This window comes from Globicephala melas, chromosome 15 (assembly GCF_963455315.2).
Source record: "Globicephala melas chromosome 15, mGloMel1.2, whole genome shotgun sequence".
NCBI classification, from domain to species: Eukaryota; Metazoa; Chordata; class Mammalia; order Artiodactyla; family Delphinidae; genus Globicephala; species Globicephala melas.
Window position 1 is genome coordinate 5,694,184 of NC_083328.1, and position 19,192 is coordinate 5,713,375.

The 19,192-nt window shown below is 48.3% G+C and overlaps 1 protein-coding gene across 9 annotated transcripts in view; it reads left to right on the forward strand.

Moving 5' to 3' along the window:
* TRRAP (transformation/transcription domain associated protein) overlaps positions 1 to 19,192 on the forward strand; it is a 110,928-nt gene that overhangs the window by 52,555 nt on the left and 39,181 nt on the right. For all 9 annotated transcript variants that reach the window (XM_060284046.1, XM_070043792.1, XM_070043790.1 and 6 more), the window contains 20 exons: positions 308 to 427; positions 667 to 786; positions 1,172 to 1,336; positions 1,433 to 1,614; positions 1,842 to 2,040; positions 2,473 to 2,601; positions 4,351 to 4,617; positions 6,019 to 6,225; positions 7,265 to 7,423; positions 7,519 to 7,653; positions 8,017 to 8,127; positions 9,009 to 9,155; positions 10,584 to 10,797; positions 11,565 to 11,690; positions 12,127 to 12,273; positions 12,979 to 13,178; positions 13,735 to 13,856; positions 14,178 to 14,391; positions 16,310 to 16,489; positions 18,652 to 18,798. In XM_060284046.1, the coding sequence (XP_060140029.1) occupies positions 308 to 427; positions 667 to 786; positions 1,172 to 1,336; positions 1,433 to 1,614; positions 1,842 to 2,040; positions 2,473 to 2,601; positions 4,351 to 4,617; positions 6,019 to 6,225; positions 7,265 to 7,423; positions 7,519 to 7,653; positions 8,017 to 8,127; positions 9,009 to 9,155; positions 10,584 to 10,797; positions 11,565 to 11,690; positions 12,127 to 12,273; positions 12,979 to 13,178; positions 13,735 to 13,856; positions 14,178 to 14,391; positions 16,310 to 16,489; positions 18,652 to 18,798 (3,291 nt within the window). The remainder of the gene's footprint in view (positions 1 to 307; positions 428 to 666; positions 787 to 1,171; positions 1,337 to 1,432; positions 1,615 to 1,841; positions 2,041 to 2,472; positions 2,602 to 4,350; positions 4,618 to 6,018; positions 6,226 to 7,264; positions 7,424 to 7,518; positions 7,654 to 8,016; positions 8,128 to 9,008; positions 9,156 to 10,583; positions 10,798 to 11,564; positions 11,691 to 12,126; positions 12,274 to 12,978; positions 13,179 to 13,734; positions 13,857 to 14,177; positions 14,392 to 16,309; positions 16,490 to 18,651; positions 18,799 to 19,192) is intronic.

Here is a 19,192-nt window from a genome sequence, read left to right on the forward strand (position 1 = left end):
AAGGTCACTTCAACACTTGTCAGTGTGCGTGAAAGCAAAGACAGCACCATCACCGAGGTGCACAGTCAGCTCCCTCTCCCCTCCACTGACAGATGAAATCTGAAGGCCCAGGGCAGGTAGTTTCCTTAGGCCACAGCTGTAATCTGAGATTGGTGAGTTGTGGCTTTCTATTGATACATGTTAACTCTGCTTCTGTTGGCTAACCTTGCAAATGTAGCTAGAGCCTAGCAGGGTCTGTAGTGATGTTGGTATCTCTCGCTGGCAAAATTAATTGGCCTATTTTATAATTTCTGGTCTTCTTCATTAGGAAATGAAAATTTGTTCTGCAATCATAAACCTTTTTCATCTGATCCCAGCTGCACCTCAAACTCTGGTCAAGCCTTTGTTAGAGGTCGTAATGAAAACAGAACGTGCTATGTTGATCGAGGTAATGGTCAAACGCGGGCTAATTCTAATTCTTCCTCCATCTATTGCTTGTAATGTTTTCACTGTCATATTTTAGATGGGTTAATCTAACAGTATAAAGATACTGGGTGTTAATATTTGCTTACGGTGGGTGCACTCCAGTTACAAGGGGGAGAAATGCACATTGGAACCGTGTGAGGTTGCTAGAACAGAAGAGCCTCAAACCCCCAGAAGGTCCAGTTTTCACCACATGTTTTCTAGGCCGGCAGTCCGTTCAGAGAGCCTCTGATCAAGTTCCTGACCCGCCATCCCTCGCAGACGGTGGAGCTGTTCATGATGGAAGCCACGCTGAACGACCCCCAGTGGAGCAGGATGTTCATGGTGGGAGCCCGGGGCTGGGGTCGGGGTCCCTGCCACCATGCTCGACAGTCTGGAATTTATATATCGCTGTTCAGTGTCCTGGCTTTATTTTTCTCTAATGTATTTGAGTATTAGAAACATTGTTGTGTATGTGAAAAGCTCAAGTCCAGGAATCCCTCTCTGTAGGATTTTGGTGGTGGTAATGAACGAATGAGCTGCTAGGATTATGAAACTCAGGGTGTGATTATTGTCTAAAAAGCACTTTTTAAAGAGGGTGCTTACAGTGATTTTATTTTTTTTGTGCCTGCCTTGAGAGATTTAGGAAGAACCTTAGAGTTTATATCATTTCAACATTTTGTGGGTTTTGATTAACTTAAAACAGCTGTTTATTTTGCTTTGTTTTCAGAGTTTTTTAAAGCACAAAGATGCCAGACCTCTTCGAGACGTGCTGGCAGCTAACCCCAACCGGTTCATCACGCTGCTGCTGCCCGGCGGCACCCAGACTGCCGTGCGCCCTGGCTCACCCAGTACCAGCACCCTGCGCCTGGACCTGCAGTTCCAGGCCATCAAGGTAGCACGGCTCTCTCTCAGGCACCCGACGTCTTAGACGTTTAGTCAAGACTCAGGGAGAACCCTGTCAGCATCCTCATTGTCTTTTCTTTGACAGATCATTAGTATTATAGTTAAAAACGATGACTCCTGGCTGGCCAATCAGCACTCTCTGGTGAGCCAGCTGAGACGTGTGTGGGTCAGCGAAACCTTCCAAGAAAGACACCGGAAGGAGAACATGGCTGCCACCAACTGGAAGGAGCCCAAGCTGCTGGCCTACTGTCTACTGAATTACTGCAAGTGGGTGCACCTGGGCGCTCTGCACCAAGTGGCCTGCTCTCCCCGATAAGCCTCCTCCCTGAGCTGCTCCTCCCTGAGCTCTGCATAGCTGGCTCACTGCATGTGTGTCATCGCATTTGTTGTAGAGGACGGGCTGTAACTTTGAGCTGCTCAAAAGCAAGTCGGGCATCAAACATAGTTATGAAATTTGCCATAATTTAACCTGCCTTCTTATTTTGACCCTTCAGAAGGAATTACGGAGACATAGAATTGCTGTTCCAGCTGCTCCGGGCCTTCACTGGTCGTTTCCTCTGCAACATGACGTTCTTAAAAGAGTATACGGAGGAGGAGATTCCCAAAAATTACAGCATTGCTCAAAAACGTGCCCTGTTTTTTCGCTTTGTGGACTTCAACGACCCCAACTTCGGAGATGAACTGAAAGCCAAGGTGGGTCCCACTGTTACTGCGGGAGAAGCCACGGCGTTTGAGCTCGTTTTCTAGGGAGCCAAGGGCACTACTTGTGTTCTGCTGTGCCTTTCCTCGTCTGGGCCGTTTATGAGGAAAATTTCATTGTTGGGAAACATAAGGCAGGTCCACCCGTGAACCAGTGTTGACGAGTAGTTTGTTAGTTCCCTTGTTTTTATAAAACAACTTGTTTGAGGTGAGAAGAGTGAACCAGGCCAATGTCTCTTTCCCTCAAGTTTTTAACCTACCTTTACAGTTGCCATTGTAATAAAAGACAGGATTATTAGCTGCACCCTTGATAGAAGTCTAACTTGATGGTGCAGCATAACCAAGCTGGTGGTCCTGCCACCTAGTGAAAGAGATAGAGAGCATGGCTTTGTTTTCCTTCTCCTTCATTGTAAAATTTTTTTGTAGGTTCTGCAGCATATCTTGAATCCTGCTTTCTTATACAGCTTTGAGAAGGGGGAAGGAGAGCAGCTCTTAGGACCTCCCAATCCAGAAGGCGATAACCCGGAGAGCATCACCAGTGTGTTTATAACCAAGGTGACATCACTAACCATGCATTGGCCTGAAAAGTAACTTGGGAGATGTGACAGGTTCAAGGAAATAAGCTTATTTCCCTAAGGCTTTTATTTTTCATGATTGCGTTAATTTATAGCAGAACATTATAATTCTTACTAGTGAATTTATTAAGGCAGCCTCCATTTGGAATGAATTATCTTTTCCACATTAATAGATTGCAGTGAGAAACGGCATATATCTCAGTGAAAAATTCAGATGTCACATTTGTTTTGTAGAAACCTCTATTGCTGGTCAGTAGAGTTTTCAAGATCTGTTTACATCTTTAGCTTTGCAAAAGAATCCCCTAGAAGCCAATGAGAATATTAGACTGGATCCAGTTGCCGCTGTACCCCTTTGCTGCCAAGTTCATGAACGTCGTTGTGGCACTAGGGTGTCTGAAGTTAGCTTGGGTCTCAGCACTTTTACAATAGTGTTTCCAGTTTGCACTAGTGAGGCTTTTGGAATCAAGTGTCTGCTTGAGGAATGCCTGTGCTGTGTTTCCCATGGTGCCTCGGCTGTCCTCTGCCATTAGGCTATTGAACTTCACCGGCAGATGCCGAGTGTGCCTTGAGGTTGTTGCACTGAGTGTTTGTGCACGGTTGGTGGTGGAGCGCTGTGAGCCGTGGGCATTCCCGCCTGTAGTGTGCCACCGGTGAGTCACTGCCCTCGGAGAGGACACAGTGGTTTCCTCACTGCTCCGTCCTGGGGTCCAGGCAGAGGGAGTGCTGTTCACATGGACAGGTCGCTGGGCCTCCTGTAGTCTTTGGCCCTTAGGACGGCCCTCCTTCCTGCAGTTTTGACCCCACGCCCACCCTCCTGTGGAAGTGAGAGCTGAGCCCAAGGAATTATCTTTGGTCCACATACTGATATTTGCCTTGTTCTGGGCAGCTGTGGGGAGATGGTGACCTGGACTCGGCCCCTCCTGTTTACTGCCTTCTCTAGGCTGTGTCCTTGGGGCCAGACGCTACCGACTCGGCACAAGTGAGGAGCTGGGATCTCAAGCGTCGATGGGGATAAATGGTGCGGGGCAGGCTGGCGCCCTGGGAGGGGCCGCCGTGAGGCAGCACATCCAGGGGAGAGGGGGCCCTGGTGAAAACACAGTTATTGTGGAAGACTTTATTCTGGCAGGTCCTCTGAGAGGCGGAAGGTGGTTAGGGTACTTACTGGATGGTGCAGTCAGTATGCTTGACTCACTAGGGACGTGTAACATGTTCCTCAGAGTGCGCATTTTCTTCTTATATTCATGAAACACATGGAAAAATCTGTCACATACTTGATTGCATAGGAAAGCATAACAGTTTTTTAAAAAACAAATTTTTTGGTAGGTAACATTTTCTGATAATACTAAAAAGTAAGGACAAGGTAATTAATGGTTGACTCGAAAAAGATTCTCAATTACTTGGAAATTAAGAAACTCAGTCCTGAATCACCTTACATTGAAGAGCTAGTATTCCTTTTCTACCTCAAGCCCCTTTGCCCACTGCATTCTGACTTCTAAGCCTGCCCCTTTTTTCAGCATTAAAATAAATGTATCGAGTTTGTCATCTGTATGTAATAAAGGAAAATTGATGTGACGTCGTTGAGTCCATCACGGTGGAGCTTAATATTTTGTGAGGGGTGGGGGGGAGAGAGAGAGAGAGAGAGAGTTTGTGTGTTTCAAGGCTTAGACTTGTCGAGTGACCTTTCAGAGGTAGCAGACCAGAAGTGCATCCTGTGCTCGTGCTCTCGCAGGTCCTGGACCCGGAGAAGCAGGCGGACATGCTGGACTCGCTGCGCATCTACCTGCTGCAGTTTGCCACGCTGCTGGTGGAGCACGCACCCCACCACGTCCACGACAACAACAAGAACCGCAACAGCAAGCTGCGCCGCCTCATGACCTTCGCGTGGCCCTGCCTGCTCTCCAAGGCCTGCGTGGACCCCGCCTGCAAGTACAGCGGCCACTTGCTGCTGGCCCACATTATCGCCAAATTTGCGATACACAAGAAGATAGTCCTGCAGGTACTCAGCGGGCTCCCTGCCGTCCACCCGACACCACGCGCACATGCTGCTTCCGCGGACGAGCGCAAGCGCAGCCTGCTTCCCTATTTATTGTCCTTCCCAGTACATTTAAAAATGCTCCTCTCTGGGCTTCCCTGGTGGCACAGTGGTTGAGAGTCCGCCTGCCGATGCAGGGGACGCGGGTTCGTGCCCCGGTCCGGGAGGATCCCACATGCCGCGGAGCGGCTGGGCCCGTGAGCCATGGCCGCTGAGCCTGCACGTCCGGAGCCTGTGCTCCGCAACGGGAGAGGCCACAGCAGTGAGAGGCCCGCGTACCGCAAAAAAAAAAAAAAAGAAAAAAAAGAAAGCTCCTCTCTGCCGTCTTTTTGTGACTGTGAAACGTCCACGACGATTCATTCTCACCCTTCCTCCCTGTTCTTGCTCTGCCCGCTCCTTCCTCTGCAGCCTTGCTTTTGAAATAAGACAGTGTCTGCCTTGTCCGCCTCATGCTTCTCTACCTGTTCCGTGAAAATGTGTCAGTCAAGGGCCCCGGCCCACGCCTTAGCTAAAGACAGACAGTAGGCACTCTTGAACCCTTGTCTCCTAACCCCTCTTCGGGTTGACGACCTGAAGCACTTGTTCCTTGCATTGCTCAGTGGGTTAGGCTTTGATGTCAGGCAGGCTGAGTTTGAGTTTTGTTTCTTCCACTCCTGAGTTCCGTGACTCTGACTGAGTTCGTCACTGTCCCTGTGTAAGAGTTAAATGTAATCATGCACTTGAGCACTCAGCCTGTCTGTCCCATTAAGCACCTGGTAAGTGCTGGCTCTCGTCCTGTCCTGTGAGTCACTCTTGATTGTTTCCTCTGACCACTCCCTCTTGGGAACTTCTCTGGACCAGAGACCCCAGGGGCATCTGTGACACCCTGTCATTCTCCCAGGCATGCAGGCTCAGCAAGTTCTGTTGTTTCCAGCCCCCATCCTGTCCCCTCCACCCACAGTGCCAGTCGGCTGGTCTGTGTTCCCATGACCTCACTTCCATCAGACCTTCACGTGAACTAATTCAGCACTGTCTGAGAGTGGCCCCTTTCACTCCATTTTCTACCCTGGGGCTGGAGTAAAATGATCTGTATCCCTCAACCGACTTCCCACTGGTTACGCCAGAGGAGCTGGGTCCTGCTCGTCTTTGTATGCTCCACCCTAGTTCAGCACGGGCACATAGTAGGTGCTCAGAAAATGTTAGAGCAAGCATGTTCATCAAAACCGAATGAAAAGAGAACGTAACTACTGCGGTCTTTCCTAATAAGAGAGCCCTAAGGAATTTCTTTAAAGTGTTTTGCAGAAATATCATGCCTTAGTTCTAAGTGATTGTTTTTATCTTGTTTTTTAAAACCTTCATTCTATCAGTATTTCTGTCCTGTCTTAGGTTTTTCACAGTCTTCTCAAGGCCCATGCAATGGAAGCCCGAGCAATTGTCAGGCAGGCGATGGCTATTTTGACTCCAGCGGTGCCTGCCCGAATGGAGGACGGGCACCAGATGCTGACCCACTGGACGAGGAAGATCATCGTGGAGGAGGGGCACACTGTCCCCCAGCTGGTTCATATTTTGCATTTGATAGTGCAGCACTTCAAGGTGTGTAGGAAATACTGTAGATTGATGTCAATTGCTTCAGAGCAAATACCCTGTCAGGCGTTTGCTTTGAAGTTTCACCTGTCTTCGTTTTCTGCAATAATAAGGTGGTCATACATCTTTCAGTAAAGGTAATTCTGATCCATTGGTTAGTATGGGTATGTGTATGGCCTTATCAACATGGAAATTGCTGTAGTTTAGAGAATGTGTCCTTGGTACAAGCTTTTTGCTAAGATGGCATTTTTCTCGTAAGTACAGTTGACCTTTGAACAACAAGGGTTTGAACTGTGTGGGTCTACTTACATGCAGATATTTTTCAATAAACGTACTACGGTATTACATGTTCTGTGCTTGGTTGAATCTGTAGATGTGGGACTACGGATGGAGAGGGCCGACTGTAAAGTTTATGCTTGCGTTTGTGACTGTCAGGGGTGGGCACCACTGACCCCTGTGTTGTTCAAGGGTCAGCTGTACTCAGTTGTCCACGAATACAGATGAGTTGTTGCTCTAAGGTGGGAGGTAGTTGTCATTAACTCTAGATTTTGGTAACTTGGCTTGAAGGTGTCGCTGGCACCTCCTTCTCTATAACCAGATCACCCCCTTTGTTGGATTTATTTATATGTAGATATTCCTTGTAGATGTTTGGGTAAAGGAGAAAGGATTGAGTTAAAAGCTAATTCTTTTACAGCCAGCTCTTTTAGAGTTGGGAATTTGCCTCTTGGCATGGCTAATTTGTATGACATCAAGTCTGAAGTTTAACACACGTGACTAGACTTGCCTACCTAAAGATAATTTGGTGTTCAGCATTTTTTAAAGATGGTCCTAAAAGGCTGAAACACGCTCTTATGTTGGGACTCAGTAGGGGGGAGGGGGAGTGGTAAACACACATACAAAAGGTGATGAGAATTTCTTTGCTAAAGTTATGGTTCAGAATTCTTGGGCAGGAGGTTGGGCTGTGTGTGTTGGGGCCGAGGTGGGTTACGTGGGCGTGCGTGCGGGGCGGCACGCAGTGTCCCTGGCGTGACCTGGCCCGCGCCCGCAGGTGTACTACCCGGTGCGGCACCACCTGGTGCAGCACATGGTCAGCGCCATGCAAAGGCTGGGCTTCACACCCAGCGTCACCATCGAGCAGAGGCGGCTGGCCGTGGACCTGTCCGAAGTCGTCATCAAGTGGGAGCTGCAGAGGATCAAGGACCAGCAGGTAGGGCGTCAGCCCCTCGAGTCTTCCCTGACTGTTCTTTATGCCTCTCCCTGGACAACAGTCAGGAAGGTCAAGTGTGTGTGTGTTTCTTTAAGCCGGATGCAGACATGGACCCAAATACAAGTGGAGAAGGAGTCAACTCTGTCTCATCTTCCATTAAAAGAGGCCTGTCGGTGGACTCTGCACAGGAAGTGAAGCGCTTCAGGACGGCGACGGGAGCCATCAGCGCAGTAAGAGCACGTGCACAGGCTGCGAGTGCCGCCTTTTATGGTTCATTTATCCAACAAACTTTGAATGTGGGCCGAGTGCCCGGCGCCATGCCAGCAGGACAGCTGGGAAAGGCTGCGCCCACAGCTAGAAACCCCACGATGTCCCACATTGCTGGCTTCCTGGACCTTGGTCACCATACTTTCTCCCCATACTTTCTCCATGGCTACCCCATACTTTCTCCACGGCTACTTTGCTTGTCCTTCTGCGGAGACCATGCCCGCCAGTGGTGTCCCTGACGTCCAGGATGGGGTCTGCCCCGGGGAGGAGGGCCGCGTGCAGTTAGTGGGCTGCGCTGTTGAGAACTCTCTTCCCTCTGTCTCCAGGTGTTTGGGCGGAGCCAGTCTCTGCCAGGTGCGGACTCCCTCCTTGCCAAGCCCATTGACAAGCAGCACACGGACACCGTGGTGAACTTCCTCATCCGCGTGGCCTGTCAGGTGTGGTATCTGTGTGTCTCAGGTTAGGGATCCTTCTGAACAAAGGCTGCTTGATAGGCTCCAGTGAGTTTGATTGTCTGTGATGGTTTGGTCAAAAAAGAAATAGACAAACCAGGGTCTGAGAGCTAGTTTTGTCCCTTTCATACCAAATTCCGTTTATTTTGTGACTTGCTAATATCTGAAATCTGCCTGTGTTTTATAATACGATTTAAAAAAACATTTTTTTTTCAGTGGTGATGAAGTAATGGTATAGCTTATAGTAGCATCTTGGTGTTGGGGAAACATGGCAGTTCAGTGATCTTGGGCAGATCACTTGACTTTCGAGTTATCTGTGTCATAAAGGTGTTGGGATGACCCAACCTACATAAGTTATGGACAACATTAGTAGTTCAGCTGCTTTATAACTTGCATTTATCATTCAAATCAGTAATATATTTTCATGGAGTTGTTGGGAATCAATTCCTGAAACTTCATTTTTATATTTCAAAAAAGCTTGTAACTGAAATTTCCCTTACAAAGTAGTTTTTATAATTATTAAAAAATAGTATATCTTGCAACACTGTTGAGGATCTCCAAGTACTGAAAACAGTCTTCTAAACTCTTCAACCGATCCTTTCCTGTGTGCTGCAGCGTGCTGGGCACGGCCTGGGAGGCCCAGCTGATGGATTAATCACACAAATGAGTGCAGATCACCACTGACCCACTGTGAGGGAGGAGGGAGTGTCCCCAGGGGGAGCAGAGACAGCTGGGTTGAGGCAAGGTTGAGTCAGACAGGAGAGGAGGTGGAGCGCTGGGGTGGGAGGGCGCGGGGCAGCAGCTGGTGAGAGGCCTGTGAACACGTGTGCTGGGAAACTCGGGCTTGAACGTGAGTGAACTTCCAGGTTAACGACAACACCAGCACTGCGGGGTCTCCTGGGGAGGTGCTGTCCCGCCGGTGTGTCACTCTCCTGAAGACAGCCTTGCGACCAGACATGTGGTCCAAGTCGGAGCTCAAACTCCAGTGGTTCGACAAGCTGCTAATGAGCGTGGTAGGTGCGAGGGCCCAGGCACGGGCGGGCCACCAACCCCAATCTCCTTGCCCGCGGCTGGTCATGGCCCCTTTCGCCTCTTCCTGTGGCCGCTGGCTAATGAGGAGGGAGTGTCATTCGCTGAAAACGGCTCTAAATCTTCAGCTCTCACCTCCACCCCAGGGAGAGTTGGGAGTTTTGAAAACAGAATAGTTCTCTTGCCTTTCACAGATTAATTTCTTAAACCCACCTACCCGCTGGCATGGAATAAACATTTTTAGTTGACTTATGCAACCACCTTTAAAGTAAAGTTGAATTTTTAAAATAGATTGAATGATGGACATAGCACTGTATAGTCAGGTAACTAGAGATAGCCCCAGATGGCTGATTATTTGTTGGATTTTTTGGTGGTTTTTGTTTCTGTAAAAACCACGATTCTGTAATTTTCTGGAGGTTGCAGAAGCTGTTCTCTTGCCTTATCCATTTCATTACCAGGATACAGTTCAGTTTATCTAGTTCTGTGGTGAAATTTGAAAGCTTTTGGTCTCAGGATGATCATACCTACTGTAAGCATTTGTTATTTTGTGCTGCAAAGATTAGTATCATTGCTCAAGTTTTTTGAAAGGCTACACAGGTTAACCTGTGTTATGGAAACAGAGTAATAGGCCCCCTGAGTCTGCGGCACATGCTTGCTGCTTAACTTATTTGCAGATTTCTTTCCTCTTTTTCTCTTTGAAAGGTCAAATTATTTTCCTATCAAATGTAGTCACCATTGAATCAATTTCAGCCCCTTCACAGGCTGACGTTTTCTGAGGGCGATGGGTCTGTTCACACTGACTTCCTGCCTTTCCCCATGATCTGCCTCACAGCAGTGCACACACACGGTGCACCTGCAGGGCATGTGTGTGCGTCAGCCACAGACACGTGTTGTGAGGCCAAACTTAAGTCCTTACTGTAAAACTTGTACTCTATTTTCTATTTTATTCTCTTGGTTTTTTTTTTCTTTCTTTCTTTTTTAATGCTGACAATCTCTTCGATTGATTTCATGATACACAGGTTCAAAGATACTTCCTTTTGGAAGGATATGTGTATTTTAACTAAAAACGTGAGAAAAAAGCAAAATTCATTGCAACAGTTGCCTTTTTAAACCAGATTTTAGTGATTTTCAAAATTTTAGTACTAAATATTGAATATTAATATCTTTCATGAGCTTAAGGGAAGTTTGACTAAATATTTAAAGCAAATTTATTAAAAGGAAGATTACGAAATCCTACTGTGTTAATAAAATATGGTGGTCGTTTATGTATCTAATGTGTTTATTCTTCAGTGGTTGTTTATTTCATTTCCAAGTACTTATTGACACGTGTAGTTTTAATTTCGCTTGGTTTCTGTTTGTAATTCGCTGTACTGTTTATCTCATCTGTGTGTGGCCTGTGTTCTCCGTTCCAGGAGCAGCCCAATCAAGTGAACTATGGAAACATATGCACAGGATTGGAAGTGCTGAGCTTCTTGCTGACAGTGCTGCAGTCCCCAGCCATCCTGAGCAGCTTCAAACCCCTGCAGCGTGGAATCGCAGCCTGTATGACGTGCGGAAACACCAAAGTGTTACGAGCCGTCCACAGCCTTCTTTCACGCCTCATGAGTATTTTCCCAACGGAGCCAAGTATGTGACCTTTGCTGTTGGCGCCTTTCTTTCTTTCCGAGTGGATGGGTGGGCACAGAGCTTGTTAGCTGAGAATGCTCATCCTCCTGTTACTATAGTGAGCATTTTATTATTCTGCTTTTCTTTGTACCTTTAAACTTTCTTTAAAAGAAGTTGAGGGCTTCCCTGGTGGCGCAGTGGTTGGGAGTCTGCCTGCTGATGCAGGGGACGCGGGTTCGTGCCCCGGTCCGGGAGGATCCCACATGCCGCGGAGCGGATGGGCCCGTGAGCCATGGCCGCTGAGCCTGTGCGTCCGGAGCCTGTGCTCTGCGGCGGGAGAGGCCGCAACAGTGAGAGGCCCACATACCACAAAAAAAAAAAAAAGAAGAGGTTGACGTAAAAACTTCATGGTAGCAGTCTGCATTAGCAGTTTTGTGTCTGCTTTGGAAATAGTTTTCTCTATCAGCTGAACATACCATTTCCATATGGTATTTAAAGGAAGCTAGGTTAAAATATGTTGTCAGTTGCTGAACAGCTTACAAGGTAGAATTTTGGCGTCTCATATGTAAGTGTATTTAGGGTATTCAGGCGAGGCTTGGTGGCATGAAAGGTGGTTACTGAGCTCTGTAAACTGGGAACCACGCGTCCTGCGGTGAGAGGTGCCTGTGTCAGTCACAGCAGGTCCCAGACAGCCAAGCTCAATGCTAGCCTGAGGAGAGTTAGCGTCCCAGAGCCTGGCCGGGCCCGCGAGCCGGACCCCAGAGCCCAGGTTCCCACTACTGTTTCAGGCACTTCGAGCGTGGCCTCCAAGTACGAGGAGCTGGAGTGCCTCTACGCGGCGGTGGGCAAAGTCATCTATGAGGGACTCACCAACTACGAGAAGGCCACCAGCGCCAACCCCTCCCAGCTCTTTGGTGAGCGTGTGTCCATCGTGGTTTTCCCAGCGTGGTCCAGCTGTGCACTGGATAAGCTTTTCCTTCTGGGGTCGAGGGGCGCCGGCCCCTTGCAGGCGAAAATCTTCTTATGAGTTACAGTCGGCTCTCTGTATATTTTACATGGTTCCTTCGTGTCCGCAGCCCCTTGTACACAGATTCAGCTGACCCCGGATCGTGTAGCACTGTAGTATTTACTAGTGAAAAAAAGCTATGCGTAAGTGGACTCATGCAGTTCAAACCTGTGTTGTTTAAGGGTCACCTGTAATGTTGACATTTGGGATTAACCTGTACTTCTGTCAGAAATGGCACATTTTTGTCTAGCACATTTTTTAATGTTTTAAGTAGTACGTTTTTGTGAATTACTCAATTTTTTAAGACCTTTCTCAAAAAACACCTGTCACTCTCTACCTTTCAGGGACCCTGATGATCCTCAAGTCTGCCTGCAGCAACAACCCAAGCTACATCGACAGGCTGATCTCGGTCTTCATGCGCTCCCTGCAGAAGATGGTCCGAGAGCACCTGAGCCCGCAGGCCACCTCGGGCAGCACGGAAGCAACCTCAGGTGACAGGCTCGGCCCCGTGTTCTTCCCTGAGGCTTCAACACCTAAACGTGCCGGCTGTGATTAGATTCTAAAGCCAACACGAATGTCTGTTGTTTTTATGCAGTTCAGTATCATTTGCTCTTCACAAAGAGGTCCTGAGCATTTCATTTACAACCATAAAAAGACTCACTTTTAAAATGAACTGATATAAAGATTGTGAATGTAAGAATGAAGAAATTTGAGCAACATTCATCACTAGATGAGAGTTATCTAACAATTTTGCTATAAAACAGAGGTTGCTATTATCAGAACTATTATTTCTGAAGAAGAATTAAGTCACTGGTTCCAGACCTGAGCTGTGAGCTTCAGGAATCGGCGATATGTTGGTGTGTGGCAGGGAGCTGCGGTTGTCACTCTTCCAGTTGCCCCTCGGAGCACCAGTGCCATGCATGTGACTTCAGGGCTTGGCTGTATGCGGGGTTTCCTGCAGTGGTCCCACCAGCTCCATCATCCCTTCCCCTGTGAGGAGGCTCTTATAGGGCCCCCCTGGCAAGGCGGAGTAGTCAGAAAGCCGTGAGGCACTTCAAATCCCAGAGCTCTAGTTGCAGGAGAAGATATTTTGGGGAGGCAATGGGCAGAATCCAGAGTGCCATGCAGTGCGGGTGGTTGGTTGCCTGCTCAGGCTAGTTGGTAGAGATCGTTGGGCTCTTTCTCCGCTTGAGCAGGAACCAGTGAGCTGGTGATGCTGAGTCTGGAGCTGGTGAAGACGCGCCTAGCTGTGATGAGCATGGAGATGAGGAAGAACTTCATCCAGGCCATCCTGACCTCCCTCATTGAGAAATCCCCCGATGCCAAAATGCTCCGGGCCGTGGTTAAAATTGTGGAAGAATGGGTTAAAAATAATTCCCCGATGGCAGCCAATCAGGTGAGCTGCGAAGAGGGGCTGTGCTCTGGCCAGGTGATCTTCCTGTGTGTGTAAAAGGAAATTCAGGCGTCGCATTCTAAGCTCTTCTGCAAGTTCTCAAAGAAAACATTTTTTTCTCCAGTGTTTGTGTTCACCGAATCTTCCCTTACGGTGGATTTTTCTCACTGTGCTTAACAGATTTTAAACAGAAATTTGGAATAACTGGTCACTTATCTTATAAGGTTTTACTTCCGTTAAAACGTTAAATGAACCTTACTTGTTAGTCTTCTATGGTGGTGAAGTTAAGCCAAAAATAATAATGATGAGGGGTTATTATTTGATTTAGTAAGATGCTTTCAAACTTCTGATTTGTTTTTTAGTTTAGTTGCTTTTATGTTGGCACCTGTCTTGATCTTGAGCATCCGAAGAACCATTTAGAAACAGCCTTGTCTTATTTTACCTGACAAGATCGTAAGAGCTTAAAAATTGATAGAGCATATGGCTGAAATACTTGGGAGCATGTCTTTTTTCAAACAGAAATAATTGACCTTTTCTTTTAAAAAACAAATTTGTACAGACACCTACACTCCGGGAGAAGTCCATTTTGCTTGTGAAAATGATGACCTACATCGAAAAGCGTTTTCCAGAAGACCTTGAACTAAATGCACAGTTTTTAGACCTTGTTAACTACGTCTACAGGTAATCACAGCAATTTATCAAATGTTGCTCGTGTCAGTCCCTGGCGTGCTCTCTGACTAGCCAGTAATGTGACTTTTTAATCTTCTCATTATATCTAAATTTTAAATGTTCATTTAAATCACATAACATACTTTGGCATCATTAATGAGCCTTTTTGCTCAAATGCTGCATCAGCCCAGGACGATTTGGAACATACTCTTGGCCTTCATGGAGGCTTTTCGGAAAGCTGGTGTCCACTTGTTCACTGCTCATTTGCTTACGGCCTGAGGGTCCCCCGTCCTGCGTAGCTCTGCTATCTCGGTGTCATTCCTTGGATTGCAGGGATGAGACGCTTTCTGGCAGCGAGCTGACTGCGAAACTTGAGCCTGCCTTTCTCTCTGGGCTGCGCTGCGCCCAGCCGCTCATCAGGGCCAAGTTTTTCGAGGTTTTCGACAACTCTATGAAGCGTCGCGTGTACGAGCGCCTGCTCTACGTGACCTGCTCCCAGAACTGGGAGGCCATGGGGAGCCACTTCTGGATCAAGCAGTGCATTGAGGTAGGACGGACCCAGCTCATGGTCCGTGTGGGGGGCCTGGGGCCGGGTGTCTACACACGCAAAGACAGATCAGACATCTCTACCACAAGACCGCTTTAATCTCTAGTAGGAAGGGAAAAGACTTAAAGCAGGAAGGATAGAGCAGCCAGGCCAGACCAGCCTGACAACGCTATGGGCTCTGACCCCTTAGTGCAAGAGGCCAGGGTGCTGGAGATGAGGCCCTGTGTGAACGGTCAGGCTGTTTCAGGGGACAGCAGTTCAGATGGTCTCTGATGTTGTTCACGGGATTGTAGTCAAACTTCTGGCTTCATTCTCTGGATTAATCACCAACAAACATACTGCATCAGGCCACCTAGGTTTTCCAAAGCAGGTTACCGATGCTGTGCAAATAGGTTACCAGACCACTTTGTCTAGTGAGACAAGGTTGTGAAATTCTCTTTGAGGGAAAAGAAGGGAATTGTGGCACTGGGTTTCAGTGAGAGCTTGTTGGCATGTTTCCTTTGGTGCTGAGTATACGTTTTCTTAGTGTTGTAAATAGCAGTATCTGGAACTTCACAAATGGCAACACAGTGGGCAGAGTTCCCTGATTTATTCTTCATTCTTTCATGAGACTTACCGATTGCCATTAGGTGCCAAGCCCTGGGGTAGGAAGTGACAAAGACGAAAAAGACATTGGACCATGTAGAGGACAGGGCAGGCTGAAGGGCGCAGCTAGGAACCTGCTGTCCTGCCTCCTTCGTCCTGTGTGTCTGGTCCATCGCCAGGTGTTACCAGTTCAAGGCCACTCGCTTTTCTCCCTCCCCTCTCTGGCTCACGAAGATGACAGGAATGGTGTCCTTAGTGTTCACCCACCTTCTCTCCTGCCCGCCACAGTTCTTACTGTTGCAAACTTGTTCTGATAGAGTAAAGCAGACTGTGTCGCTCCTTGCCTTTGTACCCAGCACAAGACCCCACCTCCAGGATACCGACTCGCTGGCCCCTCTCCAGCCCTGTGCTGCCCCTCTGCCCCCGCTCGTTAGTCTCCAGCCTCACTGGCCTCCCGGGTTCTCACACATGCCACGTTCCTGACACCCATGCTGAACTGAAGCAGGCGCCCTTGTATCCTCTGTCGCCTGCCCATTCCCTGGGCTGCATCATCACGATGAGCGTGTGTGTGTTATGTGTTGATGTTGGTCTTGTCCTTCCCTCTGACACTCCAGCCTCACCGGGCGGGGGCACTGTCTCTGTGAAGTTGACAAACGAATCTCCAGGGCCTCACACAGTACATAGTGGGTGTTCAGTAAGAATGCAAGAGTGGCTGGGTTGGGGGTGGTGTGAGCCGGGTCGGGGCTTCGGGGAATAGTCTCGGGGGTGTCGCGTGCACGTGGGGACTGTTACCTCATGGGTGCCCCGCTAGGGAGCTCACACCATCCCCTGCGGACTGTGCGAAGCCCCTGGGGGTGTCGGGAGGGGGTGCCGATGTCAGCTTGTGGAATAAGATGAGTTTGAGAAGAGTAAGTCGAGATGAGTTAGGAAGCTGTGTCTGGGCAGGAGGTGACGGCTGCCTGGCTGTTCAGGAGGTGATACCGGCAGGACCCGGTGAGGTGAGTGGGAGACGAGAGAGACGGGAAAATGGGCGGATGGAGCAACAGCAGCTGCACTCCTGCCTGGGAGACGCCTCTGAGAGGACAGGGGAGGAGTCCTGTCTGGTAGGGAGAGAGATGCCCAGTTTACGCCTCGACACGGAGTCAGGGGTACCTGAGTGGGGCCGCTGGGAGAGAGGGCCAGACTCCTTTCGAAGCTGGAGGGTGTAGAGCGAGCTGGGGACTGGGGTCATCAGCATGTGCTGGTCGAGGCAACTCGGGGTTAATGGGGTCCACACACCGGAGCACCAGGCGTGCATCCCAGGTTTGTCTTCTCTCCTGCAAACCCCCTCCAGCTCCTCTTGGCCGTGTGTGAGAAGAGCACGCCCATCGGGACCAGCTGCCAGGGCGCCATGCTCCCATCCATCACCAACGTCATCAACCTGGCCGATAGCCACGACCGCGCGGCCTTCGCCATGGTCACACACGTCAAGCAGGAGCCCCGGGAGCGGGAGAACAGCGAGTCCAAGGAGGAGGTAACGCCCAGCGCACAGTGCCACCGTTCCACCGCAGGGCTCCCGTCCCTGTTGGAGAATTTTGTATCAGCCTTAGAATATTTTTAGGGCAAGAGCAATGTGTTAAGACCTCTCTCTGCCTGAAAGCTCTGAACGTGGTACTGTGTTCAATACTTATATTTTCCTTTCTTTAATGTGGAGGTATAATTGACGTACATCCTGTTAGTCTCAGGTGTACAGTGTAGTGATTTGGTATTTGTATATACTGCGAAACGATCATCACAGTGAGTCTGGTCAACATCCATCGCCACACGTAGTTACAGAAGTGTTTCCTTGTGAGGAGAATTTTAAGACCTACTCTCTGGGCAACTTTCAAATACGCAGTACAGCATTGTTAACTGCAGTCCCCATGCTGTACGTTACATCCCCAGGACTTCTTTATCTTATAACTGGAAGTTCGTACCTTTTGACTCCTTGACCCATTCCACCTGCCTGCCACCCTCTGCCTTTGGCAGCCTCCAGTCTGTTCTCTGTATTTAGGAGCTTGTGTGTGTGTATTTAGATTCTACACATAAAATTGAAATCATACGATTGATTTCAGTTAGCATAATGCCCTCAAGGCCTATCCATGTTGTCGCAAATGGCAAGGTTTCATTCATTTTTATGACTGAATAATATCCATTCATCTGTTGATGGACACTGGGTTATTTCCATTCAGTTAGATGTTTTTAAAGGCAGAATCGATAAGCACCTTGTCTCATCGTTAAATTTTGAGAGAGATCACTTTGTCATGGGCTGTGCTGCTGAGCAAAGGGTATTTTACTCTTTGGTGATTGTTCTCCCCAAGTCAGGGGTAGCCCGTGTTGTATTACAAAGCACTGCTCCAGGAAGTGACGCTATCATGAAGGAACTGTGGCTCTAGCTGGCTCCGCGGTCCACCTACTGTGAACCTCCTGTGTCTCTACCCAGTCCTGGCAGGGGCGGCTGTGGCGCCCAGACCCGACCGGCAGGGCAGAGCCTTGGTGCTGCTGACTGTCAGTACCCCGTGTGGAGTGGCTGACACCACGCAGGGTGTTGGTCTGTAAGCTGTTTCCTTTAGGGTGTTGGCCCTTGGAAGCTCAGTCTGCCTGGAGTGTTGGGTGTTAGAAGACAGCCAATCAGTGTTGAAGGAGGAGGGTACCCTCTTTGCTTTAAAAGGGGTAGTTGGTACCCTCTTCTGTATGTGAGACATCCACTTATTTTATTTACAAATAAGAATTTTCTTCACTTAGTTGCTAAGCACTAGGTCATTTGGTGATAGAATCTTTTTCTCTTTCTGTCGTCCTCCCGTGTGAAATAAATTACCAGCTTTGAAGTGATTCTTCTGCATTTTCAGGGCGCACACCAATGGCCACTAGCGTGACTTAGAGCCTAGTCCGATGATTGGATTTTGACTGTGACTTCCCAGAAAATTCAGAGAGAAATAAGGTTCATTCTTTTTGGGGGATGAGTTGTGTAAAACACCATGCCAGCAAGGTTCTGTGCATTGGCCTGACAGTATTATTAATCTGAATGAGCAAGACAGCCAGGCAGCTATGTTGCATTTTATTTATTTTATTTATTTATTTTTGGCTGCATTGGGTCTTCGTTGCTGCGCGCAGGCTTTCTCTAGTTGCAGCGAGTGGGGGCTACTCTTTGTTGCGGGGCGCAGGCTTCTCACTGCGGTGGCTTCTCTTGCTGTGGAGCACAGGCTCTAGGTGTGTGGGCTTCAGTAGTTGTGGCTCATGGGCTCTAGAGCGCAGGCTCAGTAGTTGTGGCGCACGGGCTTAGTTGCTCCGCGGCATGTGGGATCTTCCCGGACCAGGGCTCGAACCCATGTCCCCTGAATTGGCAGATGGATTCTTAACCACTGCGCCACCAGGGAAATCCCTAAAGTTGTAATTTCTTTTTAACTTTGCTTTCCATAATCCACATATGAAAGCAAAATGGTGACATTTTTATAGTGTCATGTAAGAAAGAGAGCTAGGTCAGGTCTAGTTTAATCTGCTTGTTTTTTATTTTAGAATTCAAGATTATTTAATCATAAACTTCCAAGAAACTAACATTTTATTTACGAAAAGTGTAACAAGAAGTTTACAGGAGTTGTGACTGTTGATTTTCTTCAATTGACCTTTTGGTTTTACATGTTTGTTTCTGTTTTTTAGGATGTGGAGATAGATATTGAACTAGCTCCTGGAGATCAGACCAGCACGCCCAAAACCAAAGAACTTTCGGAAAAGGACATTGGAAACCAGCTGCATATGTTAACCAACAGACACGACAAATTTCTTGATACGCTCCGGGAAGTGAAGGTCTGTGCAAATTTGGGGGGATAGTTGTGGTTCTCCCCCTGCCCCTGAACATTTTGAACAGTCCATGAACCCATGGACTCCCCCATTCACTGCTCGAGGTGAGCGTTTCTGTAGCCAGGTCTGTGGATACTCGTGGCCATTGAGTACTTTGGCCTCTGCCACTGACTTGGAGCAAGGAGGCCCCTGACGCCCTGACCGGGGTGAGGGGAGCAGCCACATGAGGTCAGCCAGGCTCGTTTCCTCATGGCCTTCCTCACTGGGCAGCCTGAGTAGCAAGTAGGAGTATTTTCCACTTAAATGTTTTCTTCCATTTTCCTTGGAATATTTGTATCCTTGGGTTTTGCATTTTTAATAGAGATGTGGGTATGAGAGTGAATTCCCTGTTGTTGGGTAA